The sequence below is a fragment of the Pecten maximus genome, chromosome 5, assembly GCF_902652985.1.
Source record: "Pecten maximus chromosome 5, xPecMax1.1, whole genome shotgun sequence".
Lineage (NCBI taxonomy): Eukaryota > Metazoa > Mollusca > Bivalvia > Pectinida > Pectinidae > Pecten > Pecten maximus.
This window is the reverse complement of record NC_047019.1, coordinates 38,340,773-38,353,844: the sequence shown is the minus strand read 5'-3', so window position 1 is coordinate 38,353,844 and position 13,072 is coordinate 38,340,773. Positions and strand designations below refer to the sequence as shown.

Sequence of the window (13,072 nt, the reverse complement as noted above, 5' to 3'; positions counted from 1 at the left end):
CTACCTAATACTTACCCCCTCCATCCCCCACCTCTATACCTAATACTTAACCCCTCCATCCCCCACCTCTCTACCTAATACTTAACCCCTCCATCCCCCACCTCTATACCTAATACCTAACCTCACTTCCCCCTCGCTTCCCCCTAGATTCTCACTTGATGCCCCTTCGATGCCCCCTTGATGCCCCCTCAATGCCCCTTTGATGCCCCCCTCGATGCCCCTATTGATTCCACCTGGATTCCACCTCTCATTTCTATGATATACACTATGGATCTGAGATAGCTGTGTCTCGAGTGTTTCTACGTGTAACGTGATAATTCACAGAGTTTGCATGTTAAATCCGAGTTTCAGGTAAACACTATTCTTTAATGGATGTCATTCCCATTCATCTGAATGTTACCATGTTAATATAGATTTATTTCTCATTGGGCTGTAAAGCTTGGATTCTTTAATTTCAGGGATAAATTGGTACTGCACACTGCGCTTCAAACATTAAAATTGACATTCGTTTAAAAATATTGCTGTGAAAAGGGAACGTCTTTTATAATTTGTTTTCTAATAGTTTAAAGTGATGAATGTTTGCCACACAAATTGAAGATGTTTTTTACATGCTGAATGATTATTCAGCCAGTGCAGTGAAATGTTAAGTCAGGAAACTGAATGTATAATGGTAGGCCAAGGCTGACGGAAAGGTCTCTTTAACCACCACCACCAGCCACTGGATCACATACGGGTCACATTCCCCTCACTAATCACTGGATCACATGCTGCTCACCAGTACACCATAACATGTCCCTAATGAGTTTGTCCATCACTTTCTACTGGTTAGTTATTCATTAGTCTTCTAATTCTGATGAGTTTGTCAATTTCTACTCATGAGTTACCAATGACATGCTCAGCTGTAAGTTTGTTAAATACATTCCGCTCACGAGTTACCAATGACATGCTCAGCTGTGAGTTTGTTAAATACATTCTGCTCACGAGTTACCAATGACATGCTTAGCTGTGAGTTTATTACATACATTCTGCTCATGAGTTACCAATGACATGCTCCTTGTGAATTTGTTAAATACATTCTGCTCATGAGTTACCAATGACATGCTCCTTGTGAGTTTGTTAAATACATTCTGCTCATGAGTTACCAATGACATGCTCCTTGTGAGTTTGTTAAATACATTCCGTTCACGAGTTACCAATGACATGCTCAGCTGTGAGTTTATTTAATACATTCTGCTCACGAGTAACCAATGACATGCTCAGCTGTGAGTTTGTTAAATACATTCCACTCATGAGTTACCAATGACATGCTCAGCTGTGAGTTTGTTAAATACATTCTGCTCATGAGTTACCAATGACATGCTCAGCTGTGAGTTTGTTAAATACATTCTGCTCATGAGTTACCAATGACATGCTCCTTGTGAGTTTGTTAAATACATTCTGCTCATGAGTTACCAATGACATGCTCCTTGTGTGTTTGTTAAATACATTCCGCTCATGAGTTACCAATGACATGCTCAGCTGTGAGTTTGTTAAATACATTCCGCTCACGAGTTACCAATGACATGCTCAGCTGTGAGTTTGTTAAATACATTCTGCTCATGAGTTACCAATGACATGCTCCTTGTGTGTTTGTTAAATGCATTCTGCTCACGAGTTACAAATGACATGCTCAGCTGTGAGTTTGTTAAATACATTCCACTCATGAGTTACCAATGACATGCTCAGCTGTGAGTTTGTTAAATACATTCTGCTCATGAGTTACCAATGACATGCTCAGCTGTGAGTTTGTTAAATACATTCCACTCATGAGTTACCAATGACATGCTCAACTGTAAGTTTGTTAAATACATTCCACTCATGAGTTACCAATGACATGCTCAGCTGTGAGTTTGTTACATACACTCTGCTCACGAGTAACCAATGACATGCTCAGCTGTGAGTTTATTAAATACATTCCGCTCACGAGTTACCAATGACATGCTCAGCTGTGAATTTGTTAAATACATTCCGCTCACGAGTTACCAATGACATGCTCCTTGTGAGTTTGTTAAATACATTCTGCTCATGAGTTACCAATGACATGCTCCTTGTGTGTTTGTCAAATGTATGACCTCATCTGAAAACTTTCTCAATGATTTACCTTCCAACCTGAAATGATTAAGACTTCTGACTCGTCGTGTCTCATTTTGAATTTAAATCTTAATCATTTGAAGAAGACTTTCCCTTAACTTCGATTTCACCTTCATTAATCATAAGGAACAATTTTTTCTATACACATTCATATTTTCTGCAGATTGTAGTTGGATATTGAATGTGTTTGAAAATGATATTAACTGTTGCACTTAGTGACCAATGATATTCACTGTTGCACTTAATGACCAATGATATTAACTGTTGCACTTAGGGACCATGCAATGATATTCACTGTTGCACTTAGTGACCAATGATATTTACTGTTGGACTTAATGACCAATGGTATTAACTGTTGCACTTAGTGACCAATGATATTCACTTTTGCACTTAGTGACCAATGATATTCACTGTTGCACTTAGTGACCAATGATATTCACTGTTGCACTTAGCTGTTAAATGAGGACTACAGTATATTTGATTGGTTCCTATGAAGTCCAAGTCCCTTACCATATCCAAGAGAAATTGTCTTCAATTTTACAGAGCAGACAAATGAAGGAATAAAACTATAGCTATTATCAGCTGATTCCGTATTCATTCACATTCTTGTAGCCTCCAACTCCCAGTCTAAATGCCACATGTGGTTTTCCTACAGTAACCTTTCTATAGTATGCCTTAGTAATGAAAAATTATACAGAAAAAAAGTAATTGAACAAGGAATTGTTGGTAATTTCCATTCTTCAGATTATGTAATGTATTTACATGCTGTCATCTGGCTGTGTGTGGTTAGAGCCTGTCTGTCATTCTGATGGATTGATTGTTGTTGTAGGCTCATTGATTGTCAAAGATGTCTTCTGTCATCATAATTATATAGAAATACGGGCTCTTGTATAAATGCTAACCAAATTCACAATGATGATCCATAACAGAAGGCCAAAATAATATTGGATGTCCAGCTGATCTGTCAGTCTTTCTGCTGGCAGGATAATTTGCCTACAGCAGAGTGTTGCTGCACACAGGAGTCGGAGATGTATTGATTCTTAACATTGAAATGTCTATAGATCAGGTTTAACAATAGCATCATAGTTTTTGCTGTACACAACGAAGCAAATACTGGTCCCCTTGTGCCTGCCAGCTAACCCCTTGGCAGTTATCAACAGAATCATCTGATGACATGGGGTTTTCTCATTTTCTTCTACGATTATATTACAATGTAACAGGCTTCTGAACAAAACATAAACTATAGGCTAATAGCATTGGTGATTGTTCCTTTTTGTACCAAATAATAATTTTAAATGAGGATAGGCATTCTATAATGGTAGGGAGTAGGTGGGTCGACAGGGGAATAGAGGACAGACATTCTATAATGGTAGGGAGTAGGTGTGTCGACAGGGGAATAGAGGGCAGGCATTCTATAATGGTAGGGAGTAGGTGGGTCGACAGGGGAATAGAGGACAGACATTCTATAATGGTAGGAAGTAGGTTGGTCGACAGGGGAATAGAGGACAGGCATTCTATAATGGTAGGGAGTAGGCAGGATTGACAGAGGAATAGAGGACAGACATTCTAAATGGTAGGGAGTAGGTGGGTCAACAGGGGAATAGAGGACAGACATTCTATAATGGTAGGGAGTAGGCAGGATTGACAGAGGAATAGAGGACAGACATTCTATAATGGTAGGGAGTAGGTGGGTCAACAGGGGAATAGAGGGCAGGCATTCTATAATGGTAGGGAGTAGGTGTATCGACAGGGGAATAGAGGACAGGCATTCTATAATGGTAGGGAGTAGGTGGGTCGACAGGGGAATAGAGGACAGACATTCTATAATGGTAGGGAGTAGGTGGGTCGACAGGGGAATAGAGGACAGACATTCTATAATGGTAGGGAGTAGGTGGGTCGACAGGGGAATAGAGGACAGACATTCTATAATGGTAGGGAGTAGGTGGGTCGACAGGGGAATAGAGGGCAGGCATTCTATAATGGTAGGGAGTAGGTGGGTCGACAGGGGAATAGAGGGCAGGCATTCTATAATGGTAGGGAGTAGGTGGGTCGACAGGGGAATAGAGGACAGACATTCTATAATGGTAGGGAGTAGGTGGGTCGACAGGGGAATAGAAGGGAGACATTCTATAATGGTAGGGAGTAGGTGGGTCGACAGGGGAATAGAGGACAGACATTCTATAATGGTAGGGAGTAGGTGGGTCGACAGGGGAATAGAGGACAGACAGTCTATAATGGTAGGGAGTAGGTGGGTCGACAGGGGAATAGAGGACAGACATTCTATAATGGTAGGGAGTAGGTGGGTCGACAGGGGAATAGAGGACAGACATTCTATAATGGTAGGGAGTAGGTGGGTCGACAGAGGAATAGAGGACAGACAGTCTATAATGGTAGGGAGTAGGTGGGACGACAGGGGAATAGAGGACAGACATTCTATAATGGTAGGGAGTAGGTGGGTCGACAGGGGAATAGAGGACAGACATTCTATAATGGTAGGGAGTAGGTGGGTCGACAGGGGAATAGAGAACAGACATTCTATAATGGTAGGGAGTAGGTGGGACGACAGGGGAATAGAGGACAGACAGTCTATAATGGTAGGGAGTAGGTGGGACGACAGGGGAATAGAGGACAGACATTCTTTAATGGTAGGGAGTAGGTGGGACGACAGGGGAATAGAGGACAGACAGTCTATAATGGTAGGGAGTAGGTGGGACGACAGGGGAATAGAGGACAGACAGTCTATAATGGTAGGGAGTAGGTGGGACGACAGGGGAATAGAGGACAGACATTCTATAATGGTAGGGAGTAGGTGGGTCGACAGGGGAATAGAGGACAGACATTCTATAATGGTAGGGAGTAGGTGGGTCGACAGGGGAATAGAGGACAGACAGTCTATAATGGTAGGGAGTAGGTGGGTCGACAGGGGAATAGAGGACAGACATTCTATAATGGTAGGGAGTAGGTGGGTCGACAGGGGAATAGAGAACAGACATTCTATAATGGTAGGGAGTAGGTGGGTCGACAGGGGAATAGAGGACAGACATTCTATAATGGTAGGGAGTAGGTGGGTCGACAGGGGAATAGAGGACAGGCATTCTATAATGGTAGGGAGTAGGTGGGTCGACAGGGGAATAGAGGACAGACATTCTATAATGGTAGGGAGTAGTTAATGATATCCATGTGTGTCTTTATTAAATGTCCATGTATTTTGTTTCAGGCTGTAGATATTCTAAGAAAGCCAGATGGAGTGATTGTGATCCTGTAACCAGGACAAAGACAAGGACACTTCAACCCAAGCCCAACAATCAACCAGACTGCAGTGCACCAAAAGTCCAGACAAGGGATTGTAGTAGGTTTTCCAAGTTTTCATTCTGTTCTGTCTGACAATCTGTCCTAGGCCCAGTCCTGGAACTCTTTTTCCGAGCTTTACATTCCTTCACAGACTCCACATTGTCAGTCCAAGGTCAAGTCAAATATATCATGCATTCCTTCACAGACCCCACACTGTCAGTCCAAGGTCAAGTCAAATATAACATGCATTCCTTCACAGACTCCACATTGTCAGTCCAAGGTCAAGTCAAATATAACATGCATTCCTTCACAGACGTCACGATGTCGGTCCAAGGTCAAGTCAAATATAACATGCATTACTTCACAGACCCTGCACTGTCAGTCCATAGTCAAGTCAAATATAGCATACAGTCCTTCACAGCTGACCTCTAAACTGACAGACTGATAGGCCTTCACACTGCTAGTCCAATGTAAGGTCAGTCAAGTCTGAAACTCCCTCATAGGCCTTCACAACTGCCAGTCCAATGTAAGGTCAGTCAAGTCTGAAACTCCCTCATAGGCCTTCACAACTGCCAGTCCAATGTAAGGTCAGTCAAGTCTGAAACGCCCTCATAGGCCTTCACAACTGCCAGTCCAATGTAAGGTCAGTCAAGTCTGGAACTCCCTCATAGGCCTTCACAACTGCCAGTCCAATGTAAGGTCAGTCAAGTCTGAAACGCCCTCATAGGCCTTCACAACTGCCAGTCCAATGTAAGGTCAGTCAAGTCTGAAACTCCCTCATAGGCCTTCACACTGCCAGTCCAATGTAAGGTCAATCAAGTTTGAAACGCCCTTTAGGTTTTCTCCTGTGAGTATATATACAGATACATGTATTTGGTTAGTATGTATAGTCCATGCAGTGAATATCCTTTTGCTATCTTACGGTGTAAATTAGTGTTTAATGATAAATACATTTATTGGTTACAGGTGTATGTAAGTATGGAGCTGCAATTGTTGGGCCATGTGACCCCATAAACAGGACGATGGAAATCAGAAAACCACTGATTCCAGGTCCCGACCAGCAATGTGAACCATTCAAGATCAAAACGAAAAGGTGCAAGCCCAATAAAGGTAACTATGTTACTGTTATCTACCTAGGTTGGTTATTCAGGTGTAGCATGTGCACAGTTCTTTTAATGTTTGAAGTTGAAGGTTTAAGTTTATGTTTGAAGTTCGAAGGTTTAAGTTTATGTTTGAAGTTCGAAGGTTTAAGTTAATGTTTGAAGTCGAAGGTTTAAGTTAATGTTTGAAGTTCGAAGGTTTAAGTTTATGTTTGAAGTTCGAAGGTTTAAGTTAATGTTTGAAGTCGAAGGTTTAAGTTAATGTTTGAACTTTGAAGGTTTAAGTTAATGTTTGACGTCGAAGGTTTAAGTTTATGTTTGAAGTTTGAAGGTTTAAGTTAATGTTTGAAGTTCAAAGGTTTAAGCCATTTTGCTAAAAACAGGAAGTTGTTTCTGCCATTTGTTGATATTGGCCAATAGCACTTAACTTCATGCAATGCATTTAAGATTGCAATTTTTTAAGCTTCCAAGGTCAGGTCAAGGTCACCTGCACTTTCTCAAAGATATCCTCATGCTATCTGTTGCACCCACTGACAGTACTCCTGCCTGCTTGGCATCTCATGAACCAATCATAGGTCCTTAACTGGTGACTAGAAACACAAAACTGGTGTCCACCACTCGTTACCATGACACCACTAGGGAGCAATGTCCTAGGGTAATCATTTTATCCTCAGTCAGTCATATTATTCATACTTAAATTGTAGTTTGATGGTATCAGGCTATCAAATTTGCTCATTTGTGTCCTAAGGCCAGTTTCAAGGTCAGAGGAGTCCAAACTCTCCTTAAACATTAGGTTTTCCAAGTCCAAGTCTAAGTGACTATAGCTGTAGTATATATATGTGTTTTGCTCTTTTCCCAAAGTTCCTATATTTGCTTTCAGGCAAGCAGTCAAATACTTGGCATTAGACAATTTACAAAACTATACCACATTTTGTGAAAAACTGACAAAAAATGTAAGCTTCAACATAAGCACTCAATGTTTAAATCAGAGATATCCCAGTAATCCTGGATTTACCAGAACCATTCAATTTCCTGAATTATCAAACTGTCTACTGCCTGGATGTAGGAGTCTAACCAGTTGTAAAGTAGACAATCACATTTGTACAAAGGTGTGTCAATCTCAACAGGTACATAAAATTTACTACTGTGAGGGGGAAAAATATAAAGCCTTGCAGGAGTTGAATGTGTCAAAGTATCATGATTGGTCTGTTTGTTTAAATATTATCTTGTAAATTATTTCTGATTGGTCATTTTGTTTTAACATAATCTTTTAAATCATTTCTGATTGGTCTGTTTGTTGTACTGTAATCTTGTAAATCATTTCTGATTGCAGGTCTGTTTGTTTTAACATAATGTTTTAAATCATTTCTGATTGGTCTGTTTGTTGCACTGTAATCTTGTAAATCATTTCTGGTGTGTTTCAGTCAATATGAAGTGCCAGTATGGTAAGCGTGTAATTGGAGAGTGTAACTTGGCGACAAACACAATGGTTATCAGTTTCCCTCTCCTTCCTGGACAGAACCCCGCCTGTCCGGAGAAAAACAAAACCAAGCCGTGCAGGAAAATGAAGAATAAGAGTAAGCAGATAGTAATTTTCTTTATTTATAAGCTTTCAGTATGATCTTATATGCAATCTCTGCTTAAATGATAGATGATCGACTTTTCCTTGACAGTATTATAACTGTGTTTACTTTCACGACCTTACCTTATGTTTTGGTAGGGGTATAAAAAGTATCCAGGAACTCTCTATGCAGGAGGTACATATATATCAGAATCAAATGCTAGATCCCTCATTTTGCACTAGCGTTAGAACTAATCTGAGATATATTTACAGAAAGGTGTACATATACCAAAACACATCAGGGCTTCATACCAGTTTTTGTCAAATGTTGATTTAGACTGCTGTTGTGAATCTACAGTGTAACTGATAAAATATTTCCAATATCATGCCATATCACTTTACTCTCCAAGTAACTTTTTTTTTTGAAACTTGTTAACTTATTTACTGGTGTCAAGAAATGTGAGTGCTGATTTACAAATTTCCTGATTCCTTCTATAGTAAGACCCCTCGTGTGCTTTCATCAAGAGTGATTAATATATGTTGATATAACTTGTTACGCAATTGTTGCAAAATAAATAGTTTACAAAACATTATACATTACTGGGTGTAGGTAGAGGTAAGTTTGGAAATACATATGTAGGTATAATATATTGGACAGGAAATATATATGTAGGTAAGAAATACATATGTAGGTACATATTGGACAGGAAAGACATATGTAGGTACATATTGGACAGGAAATACATATGTAGGTATATATTGAACAGGAAATATATATATGTAGGTAAATACATATGTAGGTACATTTTGGACAGGAAATACAAATGTAGGTACATTTTGGACAGGAAATACATATGTAGATATATATTGGACAAACAATACATATGTAGGTACATATTGGACAGGAAATACAAGAATAGCAAATATTGTGAAATGTAGTTATGCATATGAACTGTTGTTTGTTTTTGTATTGCTGATGAGTGTTATAGTTGATTTTGTGGGTTTTTTCAGACAAGTGTAAGTACGATAAATCTGTCGACTGGGACACTTCAGCATGTCCAAATGGCAATGCCACCAGAATCCTAACTCTTAAACCAGGACAAGACCCAACATTATGTGAACCAACGAAAGAAATAGCAGTCAAATGTAGAAAACACGAAAAGAAAATGAAGAGAAAGACAAAGAAGGAAAAGAAGAAGCAACGCAAACAAAAGAGACGCCAGAACCGAAAGAATGCTGGCCCAGGTAGTGCTGGTTTCATTGATGAGAATGAATAGACAGTGTATATTTGTATTTAGCACCGTGACACTATATCAGAGGCTGTGTGAATACTCCTGATTTAAGGGTTTCTTCCAACCAGATTAGAAAATTAATTCAATGTTACGGCCAGGTCAATTGGAGATTTAAATAGTTAACCCACTAACCTCTCTAGTCGATTGTTTGTGTCATCATATCCCAAAAACTTATTGATCAGGAAATATCACACAGCTTCTTTATATCATGTATGCTACTTGTATATAACATGGTTAACACATATTTGATCAGATGTACAAAAAGATATTTCCTTTTGAATTGTTTCGATGTGATTAGGAATAGAATATCAGAAAGAAATACCAAGTGTATTCTAACTGCTGTGAGATAGGTTATAGATGTCATACTTTTCTGCGAACAGAAGAAATGTTATAGATGTCATACTTTTCTGCGAACAGAAGAAATAAATATGCTATAACTTACCGATGAAATGCTAAATTCAGTCCCAGGGAGTTTTTTTAGAAACACGTTTTGAATTTTGTGTCAAAGTTTTATATTTGAGGGTTTGACTTTTCAATGAGATTACTGTTCATCATCATAGATATTCATTGTGTAACTTAATGTCGGGTGACGTGTGTAGCTGTTTTATCTTCCACATCATTGCTGAGGACTCTTTCTCCCAATTTTGTATTATAGAAAACTTTAAGTAAGGCTATGACAGATAGTCCTCACAGGCGGTGGACTTTCCTGTTCTATTTTCTGTGAAATAAAGGCTTTGTTGTCAAAGAAAGTTCACACACACTGTGGGCTCAAAAGTTCTATTTTCGGGCAAAATAGAGACATGTATGTGACAGAAGGTCCTCACAGGCCTATAGGTTCTATTATTGTACTTAGAGTCATGTGACAGAAGGTCCTCACAGGCCTATAGGTTCGTACTTAGAGTCATGTGACAGAAGGTCCTCACAGGCCTATAGGTTCGTACTTAGAGTCATGTGACAGAAGGTCCTCACAGGCCATCATGGGCCCACAGTTCTAATCTACACTAAAGCATGTTCACTTGAATGCTTTTTGTTATGTGCATGGTTACTCCGTACAAGTCTGTTGAAACAGAGCATGCGTGCAAATGGATCGGATACAATATTTTTTCTTTGGAAGAAATTTTAGATATTAACCATGCATGGTTACTTTGTAACGGGACTTGTTATGTATAGTACATTGGAAATTTCTGCCCTGTAAATGTAGCCATACAGTGTTTTAAGGAAGGTTCAAGTTTTCAAAATCAAACATCCTTTTTGTGAGAACACTGTTCAAAACGTTGCTGGTTTTTCGAGACCAAACAAATAAAACACAAAAATAACTCGGAGATTTGAAATTCTGATATAGACTATGTGTATAAAATGGTGTTCTGTAGGTCACTGTGACAAAGTGTACTGAAGCTGTGAGCTCTTTTGTCTACATCCACTGTCATGTTGTACTCGCAATAAAGTCTTCTTAAAGGCTTTTTTTTTTACATATAGTATTATTCTTCAATTAGATTTTTATTGAATTATTTTTTTATTTAACATTTACTTATTTTTTAAAATTTACTTTATGATACAATATGTCTTATTATCCCTTTGAGCCTATGTAAATCATATTAACTGTATAAAGATATTTAAAAATTGATGACTAATTTTGATTCCTTGAAATTCTATTATAGATACTGATTTGTTAACCCAACAAATATTTCGAGAAAAATAAATCTGTAATTTTATCCTCTCTGTGCTAAATCAATGGTTACATTCACGTTGAACAGATTCTTACTATAAACTTCAAAATTGGAAATTATTCAACTCAATTCTTTTCTGGAATCTAAATGAGTTTGTCATGCAAGCTGGCATTTATTTATGGTGAGAGAGGAGAGTCCATTTTCCCTGGAGTTCTATGACAGGACTAGGTTTTAACAATCGGTATTGCTTGTTGTATTTTGCTGTGATGTTCTATACAGGATGTTGTTGTTGGTGTACTAATATTGATGTATTATAATGGCATATTTCTTGTGTAATTGGTAAGCTGTATATCTAAAGCTGCTACAGAAATATTTTTGTCAAACTGGGTTTTATTTTTCTTTCTTCAGTACAAACAATTTTATTGAAGCATTCCAGTTTTACCTAAATTGATTTGTTACATTTTGATATAAACATGATGTAATCCTTTTGTTTGGATTAAAAAGACTATATTTGATATGATTTTATCGTCTGTATTCTGGAATTCTTCATTATCCTCCTGTCTGTACTTTACATTTGATATTATTCTGTCTTGTGTAGCTGAATAAAAAATACAGAAATGGTAATTTATAGCTGTTTATGTTGTCAATTGTCTCAAATGATTCATGTATTAACTCACCTAGCATGAAATGCATAAATATATAATCCATTCCATTATCAATATTCATGTTTTGACTCTTCTTCATCAGGACCTCGATTCCCGCAAGATTCAAGATAATTGAATCTTTCTTGTAATGAATTACAAGTTTGTGTGAGGTACTGAGATAGACATCAGACATGTCTCCAACTGTACTATATTCCTTATTATCTGACCTGGAACAAATATAGAAAAAAAAAAAACTAATTTAATATAATTTTATTGTTAAAATTTCATACTATCTCCACTAGTAGTCTAACCTTATAGTAATAAAAGCTGTTGCGTACATATTAACTCCTCGACAAGATATGGCATTTATGGACTGGGCAGAGTGGCAGTTCACTATGGGAGAGGAAGACCTACACAGAATTGCCATCGATTGCATGTACTTGGGAACTTGGTCTTCAACATGGCTGTGAATGAGATGCTTTATCACATCACTAAGACTAGGTTATTTGGAAAAAAATGTAGTTGAAATTGTTTTTTTTTTTTATTGTTATTCAAAAATCGAATTGACACAAGTAGATTATTGAGTGAAGTATTTAGTAATTGTGGGTTATATCAATATTCCAGAATTGGGATAGAATACAATTATTGTTCGTGATAGTGTTTCAGTATGTATATTTTTCTTAATGAAAGATAAACATTACAAGAGAACCTGATTAACTCTTAACATTGAGCCTTAATTCAATTTGAAATAATTTTCATTTTGAAGAAAACATACTCTACAACATTTCAATCACTACATCTACATATACCAGACTAATAAGTAATAGAAACTTTTAATTCATCAAATTACGGTCTACATTTGAATGCTTCCTTGTGGGTGATATTGCATTGATATTGTAGAATCTTGATGTTTCATGTCAAGTGAGACGTATGAAATTTAGCCATGTTTGGTAGTACACGGTGTCCTGTACATACATCAGTATAGGGTGTCCTGTACATACATCAGTATAGGGTGTCCTGTATATACATCAGTATAGGGTGTTCTGTACATGTATCAGTATAGGGTGTCCTGTACATGTATCAGTATAGGGTGTCCTGTACATACATCAGTATAGGGTGTCCTGTACATACATCAGTATAGGGTGTCCTGTACATACATCAGTATAGGGTGTCCTGTACATACATCAGTATAGGGTGTCCTGTACATACATCAGTATAGGGTGTCCTGTACATGTATCAGTATAGGGTGTCCTGTACTTACATCAGTATAGGGTGTCCTGTACATACATCAGTATAGGGTGTCCTGTACATGTATCAGTATTGGGTGTCCTGTACATACATCAGTATAGGGTGTCCTGTACATACATCAGTATAGGGTGTCCTGTAC

General features: G+C 38.1%; 2 protein-coding genes across 4 annotated transcripts in view; both read left to right on the top strand.

Annotated features, from left to right (window-relative positions):
- Window positions 1-11,665, top strand: part of LOC117327981 — a 44,198-nt gene extending 32,533 nt beyond the window's left edge. For both annotated transcript variants that reach the window (XM_033885266.1, XM_033885265.1), the window contains exons 3-6: window positions 5,348-5,479; window positions 6,388-6,531; window positions 7,946-8,098; window positions 9,094-11,665. In XM_033885266.1, the coding sequence (XP_033741157.1) occupies window positions 6,444-6,531; window positions 7,946-8,098; window positions 9,094-9,359 (507 nt within the window). In that variant the 5' untranslated portion in view covers window positions 5,348-5,479; window positions 6,388-6,443 and the 3' untranslated portion in view covers window positions 9,360-11,665. The remainder of the gene's footprint in view (window positions 1-5,347; window positions 5,480-6,387; window positions 6,532-7,945; window positions 8,099-9,093) is intronic.
- On the top strand, window positions 2,193-5,320 carry LOC117327980. 2 transcript variants are annotated; one of them, XM_033885263.1, is made up of 2 exons: window positions 2,193-3,970; window positions 4,277-5,320. In XM_033885263.1, exons 1-2 carry the CDS (start codon window positions 3,804-3,806, stop codon window positions 5,298-5,300), a joined length of 1,191 nt encoding a protein of 396 aa, XP_033741154.1. In that variant the 5' UTR covers window positions 2,193-3,803; the 3' UTR covers window positions 5,301-5,320. The 2 variants fall into 2 exon arrangements, with proteins under 2 accessions (XP_033741154.1, XP_033741153.1); XM_033885262.1 differs by having other exon boundaries at window positions 2,193-4,225.
- Window positions 11,666-13,072: the final 1,407 nt, after the last annotated feature.